An 18,800-nucleotide genomic window follows, 5' to 3' on the forward strand; every position below is an offset into this window, starting at 1 on the left:
GCAGGGAGGGAGAAAAAGATAAATGTTTTATTTCTGTTTACCAAAGCATAGTCTGCTTAAATTGTTAATGAGTTATAGATGGCTTAAGAGAAGAGAGTTCCTTCTATCTAGAAAATAGGACATTAAAGCATCAGCAGTGTTTTAAACAAAACCTATAATCATCCTTCATCAGTTTATTCAGTCGTATGTAATTAATTCTTGTTCTGCTAGATCTTGGGTTAGCAGTGTCGTGAAGCCACCTGCTTCTCCATTAACTTTTTGGAAATCCTGACTCAATGTACTGATATGTCTCAAAGTTATTTAAGTGATGCCATCAGAAGCTTGTGCCCAAGAGTACCTGGTATAGTCCTTTTTCAACAGTCTTTTTCTTGTTGAACACAAGTGCTCTGGCTTGTAGCTGATTTGTAAGCACTTTCAGGGAAGTATCAGAGTAAAACAAAAAAACTATCTGTAGGTGACAAAAGACTTAAAATGGTGGTGATTAACTTTTTACTAATAATTTTAAAAGTGAAAGATCTGATAAGAGTTTGTTATAAAAAATAATGCAGTTGACAAGAAAGTTTGGTTGTTTTTGTGGCATGCAAACCAAAATCAAGTCAATCCAAAAAAGTTAGGAAAATATCTATCAGTATGATTAACCTTATTTTAAAAAGAGTAGATATTACATCTAATTTATGAATTTAATCTTTGTGGAGAAGAAAACCTCAAAATATGTAATAATACTGAGACATAATGTGCCATCAAGCATATAGTTAGAATATATCAAGATTATCAAGTAAAAAGATTTAGGAAATCTGGGGTAAGTCCTAAACATCTGTATAATAGAATTCCATGAGTAAGTGATCTGAATCCTCAGTCGAGAACCACTGGCCTACCTAGAATATACTGTATTCAAATTAAAAAAGTCAAATTGTGACCAAGTTAACAAAAAAATCATAAAAAAGTAAAAAGAATAACTGAAATTATGACTGACACTACACTGTTGTCTAATATCAGGCATAGCAGCACTAGGACTCTTGTTGAGTATAGATATAGACAATGAGAGTATTGATAAATTTTGAGAAACTTCATACAATTTCTGAAGTAGTCATATTAATAATATTTTACCCATACAGATTTAACCTAGGAGAGAGTAACATCTCTTCTGATTTGTCCATACTTCCTATGCAAATCATAACATTGATCAAATAAAACTAATTATTTTTAACACCTCTCTTTTTATAAGGTGAAAGAATGAATTCTTTGTGAACTTCCAGGGGCCCTTTGGGAAATTTCAAAGACAGTTGTAGGTGCAGAAGATGTTTAGGATTTGATTTTGAAAAGGCAGAATGTTAAAAGTTGTCAAGAGGTTTGAACATTTGATGAAATAGGATCATGGGTCAGTGAGAAAAAATACTTGACTATCTATTTAACCAAAGTGTCAAAAAAAAATTTTTTTTTAACTAAAAATAGGAAGGACCATGATGGTAAAGTACCTTAGTTCTTTCAAAAGTGAGAGGACTTTGGGCTGGCCCAGGGGCGCAGCGGTTAAGTGTGCGCGCTCTGCTTTGGCCACCTGGGGTTCGCAGGTTCAGATCCTGGGTGCGCACCGACACACTGCTTGTCAGGCCGTGCTGTGGTGGCCTCCCATGTAAAGTAGAGGAAGGTGGGCACGGATGTTAGCCCAGGGCCAATCTTCCTCGACAAAAAAGAGGAGGATTGGCATCGGATGTTAGCTCAGGGCTGATCTTCCTCACCAAAAAAAAAAAAAAAGTGAGAAGACTTTGTTTTTTAATATAATCGAGGACGTGATAAAGTCACTATCAAGCAAAGGAAGTTCTGATAAGACACAGAACTTTGCCTTCTAGGGAGGTTACTCAGAAGGCAAAGAAAAACCTTTTATAACCTCTTTATTAAGAGCAGACTAATAACCCAAGAAAATTTTGTCATTTTAATGAAAACCAAATTCTAGTTTTGCAAAAACATAATATTTGATACTAAAGCACTTTTTAAAAATCTTACGAGTAAACCAGTCAAATCTTAGCTAGCTTAACTGTGACAAATAAAATTCCTTTTTCATGAATTTTTTATAACTTTCTATGTACATTCAGGATTTGTCCTACATATTCCTCTTTCTTATTCTGGAACAATTAGTCATTTTACTTCAGGATTGTTTTCTTTTTCCTTAATAAAAACACATCCTGCATACCTCGTATACAAAGTTGTTCCTTTTTGTCGCTGTGTCTCCTAGTAGAGTCTCATTTACATGTAAGATTATAACTTATGATTACAGTAACTGCTATTTTAGAGAGAAAACTATGAAGTGAATAATTGTGAACTGTCTGTCATACGCCAGCATTTTATAGTAGACTGGCAGAGCTTATGAATATACATCTTAAAAATTTTTATAGCCGTATACTTCCTGATAGTACAACTTCTCAATGTGGCAAAAATGAATGTGTTCCTTAATAAACTCAAATATATGTAGTTTCTTGGTACCATAAAAGAAAGAGGCAAAACAGTATAGAAACTTGAAATGATTATGCTTCAGTGTTCTATCTTACTTAGAAATGTCCTAGATAGTTAATGAATATCCATGAATTAACTTAGCATAAGTCTAGGGTTTTAAGTTACTAAAAGATTTTGGAAACTATCTTAAAGTTGGCTTATTACAAAACATAATTACTGTTGAAATAAAGTTTGTTGGAATAATGACTCAATTTGGTTAAATACAAATGTAGATGTAATGCTAGTTTATTCTATCAGTAAACCTGTAAAAGTTCAGGAAGAACATAGGTAAGTAGAATAAAAATGTATGCTTGTGTTATGCTTAATGCCCATAACTCAGAAGACATAGCTGCTTTTATTAAACCAACAATATTGAACTAGTCTTATTTACCAAAGATTTACATAAATGTACGTTAACTTGGACTCCTAAAACGTTTGGGTTAGTCTGTAAAAATACTTTGGAAAGTATAAGAAATTTAGTTTCCTTAATTTCTGGAAATCTTAGGGATATTTAATTTATATGAGCACTTGTTTATCTTCAAGCCAATGAATAGAGCTCCTTTAAGGGATTTGATAATCTCAAATTATAATTGCTAATACTATCTGAAGGTAGGAAAATATACATATATAACATACATGTATATATATTCATGTAAAAACATATAAATAGACACAAATAGATAGCTTCTAGCTTCAGTTTGAAAGTTTCAACTCACTGGTGGTTTATATAAAAGAACTAGCTCTTGTTATTCCTTTACCTTTACATTTTTGCCATGATTGTGTTTTTAGCAGATGGGGCAAGTTGAGGTTACCTGCTCAATCAATAGGAGGGCTGAAGTGTCCCCATCAATATCTGTGGCGGAGATCTTTAAGATTTTCTTTGCCCTGCTGTGTAATCTTATGGAAGCTATGGATTAGCTTTTGGGTGAGGGACCAAAGAGAGACCAAGTGTCTGTCTAGGTGTCTCCCAAACTCATCTGAGTGGATAAAAGATCCAGCTGGTTTGCAATTCTGTTTTTTTTGGTGAGGAAGGTTAGCCCTGAGCTAACATCTGTTGCCAATCCTCCTCTTTTTGCTGAGGAAGATTGGTCCTGGGCTAACATCCGTGCCCATCTTCCTCTACTTTTTTTTTGTATGTGGGATGCCTGCCACAGCATGGCTCGATAAGTGATGCGTAGGTCCGTGCCTGGGATCTGAACCCGTGAACCCCGGGCCGCCGAAGCAGAGCATGCGAACCCAACTACCACGCCACTGGGCTGGCCCCCTGAAATTCAATTTTTAACTTCAAGTCCCTGAGCCCCTCATGAGTGTCTAGTGGGGAAAAGGGAGCCTTAAAGCCTGAGTGACTGCAAGGAGTTGAGTGGTTGGAGTGGGAAGGGAAATGTCTGATGGGTGGATAGAAGGATGGAGGAGGTTGAGGTATTAAAGGAAGATAGATAAAGGATTCAAGGGAGCTGAAAGGAAGGTCAGGATTGGTAAAAAGAAAGAAGAAAGAGCAGAAAAGGAAGAGGTCAGAAAGGGAGAGGTTTTAGGTGAGCCAGTTTGGGGAGATCCCAGAGAGGACATTGAAGTTCTAAATTGTCTTTAGTAAAATTTTGCCATTTTTGAAGATACTGAACTGAATTAGTGCTGTAATGGTGAAGAGTACGGTCAATGGGAGAAGAAGAGAGAGGGCACCCAATAGAGTGAGAGTTACCTATGGGATTAGATAATTAAATCGGACATAAGAATTTGAAGGAGCTGGGAAAGAGTGTTCCCTTGTGAGGAGCCAAGGAAATTCCTGCTTAGAGGAGTCAAGGGACAATGGAAGAGGCCTCGCAGAAGAGCTGGGAATATTCTCACTCAAGAATTAGGGTGTGATTCTCCACTCAAAGAGTCAAAGAAAAAATTTCTTTGCTCAAAAATATCAAAGTAACTCTTTACCATGTTGCAACAGGTAAGATATCTGGATCACTGGTTTAAGAGATTGAGCTCAAGGAAAGATCCCTAAATCTCTGAATAGGAGAGGAGTTTAAATGACTCACAATGTGTCATTAACGAGGTGGGGATGGCACAGGTCTATAGGTGAAGTCCAATCCCCATCCAAGTGATGTCACTATACAAATGTCAAATAAAAATAAATCCCTAATTAGGCAGGGAGACACTTTATTTGAAAAGACTATTACAATAGGGAGATTGCTCCGACTACGAGATCTGCATTTGTTTGCCTCAAACAAAAAGGCTTTTCTCTTATAGGTAGAAGTGAATAGGGCCAGCAGGATCTTTGTAGGAGAGAGGGACAAGCAGATACGGGGTTAGCAGATGATATGACCAGGACAGTTTAACAGGGGATGTTTTTTCGTGCGGTCAGCTGATGCTCCAATTAAGTCCTGAAGAGATGTTCTGCATTGGCTTGCTTAAACTTAGAGCTAGCCAAAGTTTAGAGGTCTGTTGGGAGGAGAGAACCCTGACTAAACTTTGATCAAGCCAAGTCAATGGGTAAGTAATGAGCATTTGTGAGCATTTGACCAGTACTTAATGTAAAGTCATTTTAGGTTTATGACAAATATATTTTTAGATCAGCTTCTGAAAAATTCCTTTTAAATATTAGTATGTGTGAAGGGTTCCTGGACCCAATTCCAATATGTGTGTGGAGGCTTCCCCACACCAACAAGCAGTTCTCGGTCGCCAGCAGGGTGTCTGAGAATTTAACTCAATTCTAACACTACCTACCTGGAGATAGAAGCAGATTCCACAGGTAAAGGGCTCAGTCCCACAAGACCGCCCTTTACTTCAGATGCCAATCACAAGCCCAGGTTGTGCCTCTGACCAACTGCTATAAACCAGAGGTTCCCATAATCCTCCTCCTTGGGTTCGATTAATTTGGTAGAACGGCTCACAGAACTCAAGAAAACTTGATTACTCACTAGATTACCGATTTATTACAAGGATACTAAAGGATGTGAATCAACAGCCAGATGAAGAGAAATATGGAGCTTCTGTCCTTGTGGAGGTTGGGGCCTGGCATGGTGGCATGTGGAAGCATACTGGTTTCCCAACGGGGAAGCTCTGAAAAAGGGTGATGAGCTGTTCTTTTGAGTATTTATGGAGGCTTCATTAAGTAGTTATGATTGACTAAGTCATTGGCTATTGGCAACTGATTCAACCTCAAGCCCTTCTCCCCTCCCTGGAGGTGTGGGGTTGGGACTGAGTGTTCCAACCTTCTAATCATATGGTTGGGTCTCCTAGTCACCAGCTTCCATCCTTAGGTGCTTCCCAAAAGTCACTTCATTAACGTAACAAAAGACCTTTATCACTCTCCACACTTAGGAATTCCTAGGGTTTTGGAAGCTGTGAGCCAGGAACTGTGGATGAAGACCAAATATATACGAGAAATGTATTTTGGTTATCTGAATGACCAAATATATATTTTTTATAAATCACAATATCACAATATGTTTGCCATATTACTGTGTGCAGTGAACTGAGCTAGGGATTGGGGATAAAATTAGTTATAAGATATGGCTCCTGTTCCCAAGGGTGGATATCTTAGTTGAAGTAGGAAATATACTTTTAAAAATGCTAATGTCAAATGGTAAAGACTGTAAGGGCCCAAAGAAGGAAAGCTGAGGCAATTGGAAAGATTTATGGAGTAGATAAGATTTGCATCTGGCCTTGAAGGACTTAGCTGTGCTTACTGGGATAATGAGAGAAGTATGGAGTGAAGAGGAAAATGAATACATTGTGATGATGGAGTATAATGTGCTCACTGTTCCTATGTTAAAAACCAATTTGTATGATGCAGAGACTGTAAAAGGTAAGTTTAAAGTCATAGGTAGAAGTCCCACGGTGGATGCCTGAGATACTGAGGCTTTGTATTTTAGGCAAAGGAAATCAAAAAGCTTTTTGAGGGCTGGCCTGGTGGTGTAGCGGTTAAGTGTGCTCCGCCGCTGGCGCCCGGGTTTGGATCCCTGGCGCGCACGGACGCACTGCTTGTCAGGCCGTGCTGTGGCGGCGTCCCACATAAAGTGGAGGAAGATCAGCACGGATGTTAGCTCAGGGCCGGTCTTCCTCAGCAAAAAGAGGAGGATTGCCTTGGATGTTAGCTCAGGGCTGATCTTCCTTACAAAAAAAAAAAAGCTTTTTGAGTTGGATGAAGTAGAAGTATTAGAAGTAGAAAAGGGAAGGGAGTGTTGAGATCACTTAGTATTAGAGTAGTTTAGGTGTGAGATCATGAAGGTCTAGAGTAGGGTAGTGGTTCTCAAAATGGAAAAGAAGGGGCAGATTTAGGGACATGTTAAAGAAGAATCAACAGTACAGTAATTGGCAGACTGGGGGAAAAGGAAACCATCAAAGATGGCTCCAGAGTGCACCAGTAAGATTAGGAGAATTGTGGTACCATTGACTTTTTTTTTTTTTTTTAAACTTTATTTATTTATTTATCCCCCCAAAGCCCCGGTAGATAGTCGCATGTCATAGTTGCACATCCTTCTAGTTGCTGTATGTGGGACTCGGCCTCAGCATGGCCGGAGAAGCGGTGTGTCAGCGCACACCCGGGATCCGAACCCCGGGCCGCCAGCATCGGAGTGCGCACACTTAACTGCTAAGCCACGGGGCTGGCCCTACCATTGACTCTTGAGGGTTTTTTTGGGAGGGAGGAAAGGTGATGAACTTAATTTAATGGCAGGAAGAGATGGCCAACAAGAAGTTATAGGTTCAGAACTGAAGATTAGGCTAGAGATGATGGTTTGAAAATTACCTGCATTGTTGCTTGCTGGCCGGGTGAACTTGGATAATTTTCTCTTCTACACTCGCTTATTTGGCAAATAACGGAGAATCTTAGGAATACCTATATTTGGGAAGTGGGAGGAAGAGTAGAAACTAAAAAGCAGACAAAGCATGACCAGAAAAACAAGAGCAATAGGTAGTAGAGTATAGAGAGAACAGTCTACATAAGTAGGGAAATGGTTGACATTGTTGAGTGCTGCAGAGAGGTCAAGAATAAGGACTGAGAAAAGGCTGTTGGTTTTGGTTATGAAGACTTGGAGAAAGCAGTTTCAGTTGAGTGATGGGTGGAGTTAATAGCTGATGGATGGTGGTATGAAGTGTATACCAATGTTGTAAGATTTTGTGGTTAGCAGAAATACAATTATTCTCTTGGTGGTAATAAGGTTAGGGTTATTAAAAGGTTTTTTGATAGCAGGGACCTGGTAGGAGCCACTGAAGATACAAGAAGTAGGGAGAAATTGATAGAGCGAAGTTGCAGAGAGGAGGTAGGGAGACTGAGCCAAAAGTATGGCGTAAGTGTTAGAAAGGAGGAAGGGCAACTTATCTTTTGAGACTGAGGACAGGATAAAAGAGGATGGATGGGAAATAGATTTTTGAGAAATTGAGAATGTTGGGAATGTGTGACATTTACCTTGCTTCCTGCTTCACTGAGATTATTTTATGAGATGATCTGAGAATGAAGGATTCAAAGCATGAAATTTGTCTTGAGGAAAGCAGAAAAAGTTTAGAAGGGCTACTAGAGAATGTTTGGTAGGAAGTTAATAAAGGGAAACAAGGATTCCTCAGCACCCATGATGGTTCCACTAAAGAGAAATCATGGTTATTTGGGTTATCTGGGTATTAGAAATCAGAAGGAAAGCTGTTTGGAATGGAAGATATTGAGTGCATAGCATATATGCTACAACTAGGGGCAAGGGTGTGTGGATCTAGTCTATTTCTTTAGTAGATTACAACAATATTACAGATCAAATTATACCTTTCAGGTATCTCATTTAATATATTGCTGAACAGCAATTGGTGACAATATTGTAGAAAGTATTAAAGCATCAGAAGGATGGTTGAACAGGTTGAACTCTGGGATTTCCTTTTAATAGTGTGTATGTGTACATACAGTTCTTTAAAGTCCTCAGTTATAACCAATAATGCTAACTTAAAAGAAATTAACTTGTTCTTTCCCTGATTTTTTTTCCCTCAGAAGTCTTGTGAGGCCTTAAATAACCAGAAAGTTTCTTTGGATTTTGTAGACCAGATATTCAGTACAAATGTTAATGTTTGACTTGAAAGTCATAAAAGACATTTGGCTGCTATCTAATGCCATATACAGATTTGGTATACAAACACTTTTCCAAGCATAGTGCCATAAAGAAAGGTGCCTAATATATATTAGACTGTTATCACTCTTGGATTTTAAATTTTAAGTGCTCTGGAGCTATTTCTTAGCCTTATGCAGCAGTTAGCTTTGTACCCTTAACTTATAAGGACCTTTTTTCTGATTTTTATAATTGGCCCCTAGTATAAGGGGCTCAGTATAAGATAATGCGGTGAACACTGAGGGGACTGATAAATCAGTGTGATGTGTGAAGGCCTGATAAGAGGTGAAAGTGAATTTGTGAGGGAAATTTATTAATTTGCCAATAGCAGCAGCAGATACACAGAATAAGCAGAAAGGGCTCTAAGTCGCTATCTGCCCATTCATTTTTGACTAAGAAAGTTGGAATTTAAGCTTAGAAGAGAAATTCCTATTGTACTTACAGATGAAAATAGCGGACTTCATAACTCCATTTGGCAGACATAATCCATAAACTGGCTTAAACGTCACTTTCTTTCTTTACACTTTTTTGACCACCTTAATTTTTAGAAATTAATTTCTTAAAGAGGGAGTAGTTACTTTTAAACGGTACTTGGTCTTGGCTTTGGATGACACAGTTTTAGACCTTTAGGAAGTAATTATGAGAGAAGATCATGTAGATGATTGCATCATAACCCTGGTCTTATTTTTGCTCCCTCCTTTATGTTCTTCATCTCAGTCTCTAGATCTGTGCTATCCAATACGACCACTTGTTTACTTAAATTTAAATTAATTAAGATTAAATAAAATTAAAAATTTAATTGTTTAGTCACACTAGCCACATTTTAAGTGCTCTGTAGCCACATGTGGCCAGTGGCTACTGTGTTTGCGCAGTGGAGAGACATTTCTATCATTACGGCAAGTTCTGTTGGATAGTGGTGTTCTAGATCTTTAATTATTATTAAAACCAGGAAAGTAAATGTCAGAAGCTTGGAATAGATACTTAAAAAAACCCCTAAAACCGTATCATTTATACTAATTCATTCCTAAGCTTTAGCTTTCTCAAAGCTCAAATATTTCTTAAATATTATTTCTTTAGGACAGGCTTTGTATTTAGTTTTGGTATTAGTCTTGGTCAAAGATCATTCTAATAATGATATAAAACAATAAAATAATTGTATTAAGAGTGCTCTCTCCAGACTATTTAAGTTTTATTAAAAATTATACCTATTAAGGTATAATTGATATACAATAAATTGCACATATGTAAAGTGTAAAATTTAATGTTTTGACATGTGTATACCTCTAGAACCATCATCATAATCAATATAACATAGCCATCATCCACAAAAGTTTCCTCATGCCCCATTTTAATCTCTCCTTCAGTTCTTTTCCACCCTTTCTCCCCACCTCCAGGCAACCACTGATCTACTTTCTGTCACAATAGATTAATTTGAACTTTCGAAAATTTTATGAAATGGAGTCATGCAGTATATACTCTTTTTTGTCTGACTTCTTCACTCTATGTAATTATTTTGAGATTCACCTCTGTAACATGTACAAGTAATTCATTACTTTTTATTGTATGGATCTGTCGTTCATCTGTTAGTCTGTTGATGACATTTAGGTTGCTTCCAGTTTGGGTTATTACAGAAAGGTGCTACAGATGTTTATGTTCAAGTCTTTGTATTGACATATGCTTTTATTTCTCTTGAGTAAATAACCTAGGTGTGGAATGGCTGGATCATTTGGTAGGTTGTATCTTTAAACTTTTAAGAAACTGCCAAACTTTTCCCAAGTGGCTGCACTATTTTGCATTCCCACCAGTAGAGTCTGAGCTTTCCAGTGGCTCCATATCCTTGCCAATTCTTGGAATGGCCAAGCTTTTAAATTTTATCTGAGAGACTACTTTAACAAGAAAAGACTGTCCTGGGCCGGCCCTGTGGCTTAGCGGTTAAGTGCGTGCGCTCTGATGCAGGCGGCCCGGGTTCGGATCCCGGGCTCGCACAGACGCACTGCTTCTCTGGCCATGCTGAGGCCGCGTCCCACATACAGCAACTAGAAGAATGTGCAACTATGACTTACAACTATCGCCTGGGGCTTTAGGGGAAAAAAAAAAAAAAAATTAAAAAAAAAAAAAAAAAGAAAAGACTGTCCTGATGGAATTAATTCCCTCTCTTGGAACTTTTTGTTTTCAAAATGCTGCAACAATAATACTTTGTTTGTGAAAAGATTTTAGATAGTCTTCTACAGATTTATTTACTTTTATTTTTGATAGTATTTGCTCACTAATGCTGATTTGAAACTCAGTTTATAAGAACTAATACGTTTTCTTCCTTTTTACTTAAATATTTTTCTTTTTTTTTCCAGCGGCCCCTTTGTTGCTTTATGCGAACAGACGGGACTTACGATTGGTTGATGCTACAAATGGCAAAGAGAATGCTACGATTGTAGTTGGAGGCTTGGAGGATGCAGCTGCGGTGGACTTTGTGTTTGGTCATGGCTTGATATACTGGAGTGATGTCAGTGAAGAAGCCATTAAACGAACAGAGTTTAACAAAACTGAGAGTGTACAGAATGTTGTTGTTTCTGGATTATTGTCCCCCGATGGGCTGGCATGTGATTGGCTTGGAGAAAAATTATACTGGACAGATTCTGAAACTAATCGGATTGAAGTTTCTAATTTAGATGGATCTTTACGAAAAGTTTTATTTTGGCAAGAGTTGGATCAACCCAGAGCTATTGCCTTAGATCCTTCAAGTGGGTAAGTTTTTGTGTAATGTACAAAGGTCGTTGCATCTTCTCCTGGTTTCTCTCCATTGGCATACACCCCTTCACCCCCAAGAGAAGAGAAAGATCAAAAACTGAATTTTAGATTCTTTGGGCTTCTTTGTCAAGTAGACTTGAATGTGGGAAGTTATATTGTGGTCTTATAGTGAGGTGTTTCTGTAAATAGTTTTGTGTATTTTTTGTGTGTGTGTGAGGAAGATCAGCCCTGAGCTAACATCCGATGCTGATCCTCCTCTTTTTTGCCGAGGAACGTTGGCCCTGAGCTAACATCTATGCCCATCTTCTTCTACTTTATATGGGACGCCGCCACGGCATGGCGTGACGAGCAGTGCATTGGTGTGTGCCCAGGATCCGAACCCGCGAACTCTGGGCCGCCGAAGCGGAGCGTGCGTACTTAACCACTTGTGCCACTGGGCCAGCCCCTAGTTTTGTGTTTCTGATAGCACTTACGGGATAGCCATATTTATAGTTCTTTGTTTTTCTTCTACATTTATTTTTCATAATTATGAGAGAATAATTAGAAGGCAGAGAAGAAGCAATGAAGACTTAACAAGAGTACTATTTGGTAGCTTGAAACAATATAAAAAAATCTTCTGGATCTTATAACTTTTATTATATACACAATCGTTTTGTAATACTAGTATCTTTTAAGGTAAACTCTGAAGTAGTATTTAATTTGTCATCATTGAATGGGAAATAAAAGTTAAGTTGTTAACTCATTTCTAGTTAGCTAAACATATATTTGCCATAAAGGTTTAGTTTTTAATGAGAAGGGAAACTTAAAGCTATGGGTAAATTCCATTAGAACATGTGAACTGTGTCCCCACATTGCTTCTCTTACTATGCGTCAATCTTACCGTATACCATTCCTTGATATTTCTCTATTGAAGTACATTGTCATGCCAGAGTCTGTCATGGCTAGGTATAGATAACTTATCTAAAAATGAACCTGAAAAGAGTTACTAATAGCTGGTCAAAATCTAAAGATAAATAACCTGTGAATAACTATTTTAATACTTTGTTTTCTTTGACTTTAAAGTATGTGGGAATGCTTTAAAACTCATTTCATTTATAGAAGGGAGTGGATTAATATTATGTAATAAAGTAAAACTTAGGGAAAATGAAAGAAAGGTTTATATGTGCTTCTTTCTTTTGATATCTGCCCTAATTTGGTGATAAAGGTTAAAGAAGATGCCATGTTGTAGGAAAATGAAAAATTTGTCTGACCATAAAAAATAACAATGGGCAAAAGTGGAGTGGAATTTGGGGGTAAGAAGTTCTAGAGAGAACAAATATATATTATATGTATATTTTAGAAGGGCATTAGGAAGTATCTGCTACAGTCAGGTGGTGCTCTCAATAAAGCGTCAGAAAATGTAGTCGAAGGGTTGAGTGTCCTGGGGAGGAGGTCTCGGGTGTTGGGTGTGCAGTAAACATACTGATTGAAGAACTTGGTTGTCGGCAACTTGCAGGATATTTTTGAGAAGCGGAGTCTGTGTTTTGCCAACAAAATATGTAAGTCTCAGAGAATGTTGAAATGTTTCTGAGGTTACTGCTTTGTAGAACACTCAGAATGTTGGTGCTTTCAGTGGTCATTAGGGAGTAATAGTTTGGTGAAAGGTTAGTTTTTTTTTTTCTTCTTGACGAATTCAATCTTATAACTGTAAAGGTGGTGATGGAAATTCACCCAAATATTAATTAAATGGTTAGTATGTTCAGAGCTCTGCTTTTTGTGCTCTTGTTGGGGAGAGAGGGGGAATATCTTTAAGGATTTACTATCTATCTATTTAAGGATAGAAAACTTGGGAGAGACAACTTTTCCTTCTTTAAAGCATGTTTATTTGCATTTGTATGTATGTGGAGAGGAAAAGAGTGTTAAAGGAATTAGAAGGGCCACAAGAGCTCCTGAGGAGGATGGGTAGATAAAATAGATTGATGATCACAATTCTGGAGCAGCGTCTTGATCATTTCTATAAGGGATAGTGATTATGTGATAGCACATATTCAACGGAGCTGAATTTATAGGCAACTCTTGACTATTCAGGATCTAATAATTTAATAAGTAAGTGAATCATTGTAATTTTTTGCCCCTAAAACACCCCTTACTTCTGGGAGGCAGATCTGATAAGTATCTTAGAAAATAAGTTTACCATATGATTAAAAAGAACATTAGAGTTTCTGTGGTTTTAATTTATCCGTGATACTTCCCAATATTGAAGGTGAGAATTTTCCAAAGATTCAGCTGATAAAGGATATTAGGATATCAATAGTGTGCTTTGAAGGTAGGAAGGTAGTGTTATGTAAGCTTCTAAGGGACATTGGTAAAGGATAACTAGTTTTCCTGAGGCCTAAGGGTTTGGTCAAACACCTGCTGAAATCTCTTTCATTATTTTTGATGTCTGTGGTTAGTGTTGAGTGTGTGTGTGTGTGTTTGTGTGTGTAAATTCACCTTTTTTCCCCTTTAGCTGTTCTTCTCTTAAAATTCTCTTTTAATTTTTGAGTGGTTACTTTGTATCATATGGCTGTTTTAAAAATTATGCACCTGGAAGCAAATAGAATGCAGTCAGATGGTATACATTTGATAATTAGCATGATGGAATGTATTTAAAATTGTATTTTAAATGCATGCGTTTAAAAATATAGTGTATCAAACAGTCTTTCAGTATTGATCTTAGATATGTGTTAAGGATTGTGGTTTTAATGGAAAAGTAATTTTAGATTTAGTATGTCACTTATCAAACATGAGATGATTTCCAGATTGATTTTTTTGAGGAAAAATGCTTTGCTTTCCAGAGAAAGTATTTGAAAACAGTGCTGAGGAAAAATGTATGCTTGATGAGAGTTCCAGGATCCTGGGTTATGAGGTTCAGAGGAGCTGACTGAGCTCTCTCACATAAGCTTATGTAAAAGGAAAGCTTTTGAATGACTCGTATTGTTTGAGCCCTGGGAACTAGTGCAGACATCTGTGGGCTTTTCGATGTATGGAGTTCTTTGTGTAATCAGTCCATTTAGCCTAAACTGAAGGAAGATTTTTATTTCCCTCCCTAAATTTGGCCTCTATTAGTCTGAGATTTTTTTTTTTCTTTTGAGTGACTGGCAGTGTAAAATTTAGCATAAGGAACAGGAGAACTTGTGCATGGAAATTGTTCCAGAAAGGAACAACCATAGTTACAGAAAGCAGTATCATTACTTTATAGTGAAAGGTAGTTCCAGACTATGTGACTGCTCCTAATGATGGAGTTCCTTTATCTGTTCCGCAGTGACTATACTAATCTTAGTGGTATTGAGGACCTACTGTTTCAGGTACAAATAAAGCAGTTCTAAGGATTTTTTGTTTGTTTAAGGATCTGTTCAGATTCAAGTATTGTGGATATTTTTTAAAAAGGTAAGCTTTAGTGATTCAGTCTGAAGTGAATTCATACTGAACAGCTTTGAATGATATATATTTTAAAAATACATTTTTATCATTGTTAAATGTAATGTTAACAACACTAAAAGTTCTGCTTTAAAAATGCTTGCAGACCAGCTCAGTTGAAAAAGAATGATTTGTAATTTCCCTATCAATTACATACATATAATTGTCATATCTCGAGTATATTTAAAAGTATTTTCTACTGGTGTATCCCAAATGACTAAAATAGTTCTTACCACATAGTAGGTATTCAGTAAATATTTTTTGAGTGACTGAACCTTGTATTTTCTTTCATAATCCTGTTAGTTTTCCTGTTAAGGGAGAAAGCATTTTCTAAGCAAATGTAAATTTTAGCATGGTCTCTTGTGAATTCCAAATCAGTATGGCTTTGATTACAATTGCTTATTTAAAGCTTATTTAAGATTTTTGGTCATTTCAACAAAAATTATCAAGATCCTATTTTATAAAAATAAATTCCCTGGAGCTTGTTTTTTGTCGCATCTAGCTCTATTTACCAGCAAGTTACTTCATTTTCTTGGATCTCAGTTTCCTCATCTCTAAAGTGATAGGTTCCTTTCAGTTTTGACATTAGGTTTAAAAAGCGAGACATTTGAAGAAAGTACTCTATGTATCATTTTTAAAAATTTTGTTTTACAGTTACACTTTCAAGTCAGTAATTTAGGTGTGTTACACTTAGAATTCTGTTTCTGCAGAACAGATTGTTCATAAAATTCTGTTTCTGCTGCCCTTATCGCATGTGTCATCACACTCGACCTCCTTTTTTAAAAGGGCTATTCCACCCCTAAAACCAGTTTCAACCTTTTTTCCAATTGCACTTGATGTAAACTGAAAAACACTTTAAAATGCCAAATGATTCTTTTTGTATGAAGAGTGGGAAAATGTAGCCAATTACTTTTAGGCAGATTATATAGATTCATATGAGGTAGGGTGTTTTGAGATTATTATCTAAAAATTAAGACAAATGTGTCAGAAAAGCCACTAATCCAGGAAATCTGGATTATAGGTTAGCTTTACCAGCCTCTGGGATATGAATCAAGGTCCTTGGAAATGGAAAAAAAATTAAGAATAAATAAATGTGTGTGTATGTATATATTCTCAAATGTTAGTGTAGGGCTTTTTTCTTAAAAGCATCTTAACTTTCATCCAGTTTTGATTCTTTATATCTAGTGCTATCCATCAACCTGTCTCAAACTGAGTTTTAATTATGTAGTCTAATTTTTTTATGTCCCATCTTTCCAGGTCCAATTTTACTGAAGGAATATTCAAAGGGAGTATTTGCAGTATAACTAGATGGCTTTAGTTAGCCCAGTCTTTTAATAGGTTTGCTTTTTTAATACAAGCTTTCCTTGCTTGCAGCATTGACCTTTTAATTCATTCTTAGGACATAGAAGAATGAAATTTGTGAAATTAAAGAATAGATATCTTTAACTGAGTATTAATTATTCTCTGCATTTTGAGGATCTTATGTATTCTTGCTGTATTCCAGTATGGTTGGCTCTTCAGAAATTATAAATCAGTTTTTTTTTTTTTTTTTTTGTGAGGAAGATCAGCCCTGAGCTAACATCCATGCTAATCCTCCTCTTTTTGCTGAGGAAGACCGGCTCTGAGCTAACATCTATTGCCAATCCTCCTCATTTTTTTTCCCCCAAAGCCCCAGTAGATAGTTGTACGTCATAGCTGCACATCCTTCTAGTTGGTGTATGTGGGACGTGGCCTCAGCATGGCCGGACAAGTGGTGTGTCGGTGCGCGCCCGGGATCCGAACCTGGGCCACCAGTAGCGGAGCGCGCGCATGTAAACGCTAAGCCACGGGGCCAGCCCTATAAATCAGTTTTGATCTTACCCAGCTTTTGTGTCATTGAGCCTTTAAGATTTTGGAAGGAGGAGTTTGTGAAATAGCTAATTTGTGAAGTAGGAATAAAACTATTGTCTTTAGTTTTTTTCGCAGCGTTTGATATTGAAATTGTATTCCTTTAAAAAATTTTTCTCTTAAGACTTCCTGATTTTTATCCTGTTTTGGTGTTCCTACCACTTGGACCATCCTGTTCTTTCCTTCCTCGGCTCTTGAAATATGGAGCAGTTTAAAAGTATGTTTTCTTTATTCTTTCCCTGGGATCGTATCTATTTCCATAGCTTTTGCATAGAAGCAGATAGCCAATTATCCTAAAACCTAAAGCTCCATACTGGACTTTGCTTTTAAAGCACTGGGTCAGTGTGTGAAGGATCTTGCTGTGAACTTGCAACAACTTACAGTTCTAAAAGATGTCCTGAGGGAGCCTATTTTCTACCCATTAAATCCTAGAACTGATAGGGAATCTTAAGGATCTTGTAGCTAAATGCCTTCTCTTTTTGGCTGAACAAACCAAGGCCTTTGGCCAAGATAAGATAAGAGACAGCCAGATTCTTAGTTGAGATTTTCCGATTCCACATTTGGTGCTTTTTTTCTTATGAAAAATATCTTGCTGAAGCCTCGTAGTTTTGCAAATTGAATTACTTAAAAAAATGCGATGTGGTAGCTTTATTTAAAAGAGTTTTATAAATTCTATGTTTTTGGATTTACTCACCATACCAGTTTCTTATTTTACTATTGCTTTTTTCATCCCACTTAATCCATTTGGGTTCAGCTTCCTTCTGCCTGACGTTATGTTCTTTAATATTTCCTCGGTAAAGGTATGTTAATGGTAAACTCTTTGGTCTTCGTTTGAAAATGTATTTATTTTGCCCTCTTTCTTGAAATAATTAGTTGATTATAGAATTCTAGGTGATAGTCATTTTCACTCAGTCCTTTGATCCTTCAAGGATATTATGACTTTAGTTGTTGCTGTGAGAAGTCTGCTATTTTCTAATTACTGTTGCCTTGTAAGTGTTTAAGCTTTGTTTTTTTTTTCTGGTTGCTTAAAAGCACCCTTAAGCATTCCTTAATTTTTGATATTTTGCAGCTTTACCTTCCTTGGTTTTAGATATGGATATATTTTTATTTATTCTGCCTAAAACTCATGTTTCTAATCATTTTTATTTGTTAATTCTAGAAAATCGTTACCCATCATTTCTTACTTTTCCTTCATTCTCTTTAGTCTCCTTTGGAATGCCTATTTGATGTGTGAGAGATCTTCTAATTTTCTGCTTCATGCCTCTTAATCTTCTGCATATCTTCTTATCTTTTTATCTCTCTTGGCTACGTTCTGGTTAATTTTTGTACCTGCTTTCCAAGTAACTAATTCTTTCTTCAGCTGCATCTAATTTTGCAGTTTAATGAATCAATTGAGTTTTTTAATATCAGTGACTATTTTACTTTTCTAGAAGTTTTTTGTGCCCCTAATTTAAAAAACTTATTATGAGAAAATTTCAACCTATATAAAAGTAGAGAGAATAATGTATCAATAATTTTAGACTTAGAACAAAGTTACAAAAAATATACACAGTTCTTGTATAACCTTCATCCAGCTTCCCTAATATTAACATTTTATATAACCATAGAACTGTCATTTAGACCAGGAAATTAATGTTGATACAATACTATTAACTAATATATGTACTGCAGTTGAATTTCTTCACTTTTCCCACTTGTGTCCTTTTTCTGGTCTAGGATCCCATTTTGCATTTAGTTGTTATCTCCTTAGTCTTTTCTGATCTGGGACGTTTTAGCAGTCTTTGTCTTTTATAACTTTGACCTTTTGAGGATTATTGACCAGTCACTTTGTAGAATGTCCCTCAATTTGTATTTGTCTGATGTTTTCTTATGATTAAATTAAGGTTCTGTGGCAAGAATACCACAGAAGTGATGTTGTGCTCTTCTCAGGGCATTATATCAGCAGGTTCATAATGTGGATGCTGGTCATGTTACATTCGATCACTTGCTTTTGGTGTTGTCTGCCAGTTTTTTTTTTTTTTTTAACTGTGTTTACTATTTTTTTCATTGTAATAAGTATTTGAAGCTATGCACTTATCCTGTTTCTCATCATACTTTGCTGATTTTAACATTCTTGGTGGTTTTGCCTGCAACAGTTATTACTGTGTTGTTTGCCAAATAGTGATT

General features: G+C 36.6%; 1 protein-coding gene across 1 annotated transcript in view; it reads left to right on the forward strand.

Annotated features, from left to right (window-relative positions):
• The window catches only part of LRP6 (LDL receptor related protein 6), a 177,891-nt gene that overhangs the window by 9,364 nt on the left and 149,727 nt on the right, over positions 1–18,800 (forward strand). Inside the window, exon 2 of the mRNA XM_004435377.3 lies at positions 10,913–11,306. Within this exon, the coding sequence (XP_004435434.1) occupies positions 10,913–11,306 (394 nt within the window). The remainder of the gene's footprint in view (positions 1–10,912; positions 11,307–18,800) is intronic.

The sequence above is a fragment of the Ceratotherium simum genome, chromosome 17 (genome assembly GCF_057802395.1).
Source record: "Ceratotherium simum simum isolate JZ-2026a chromosome 17, ASM5780239v1, whole genome shotgun sequence".
Classification (NCBI taxonomy): Eukaryota; Metazoa; Chordata; class Mammalia; order Perissodactyla; family Rhinocerotidae; genus Ceratotherium; species Ceratotherium simum.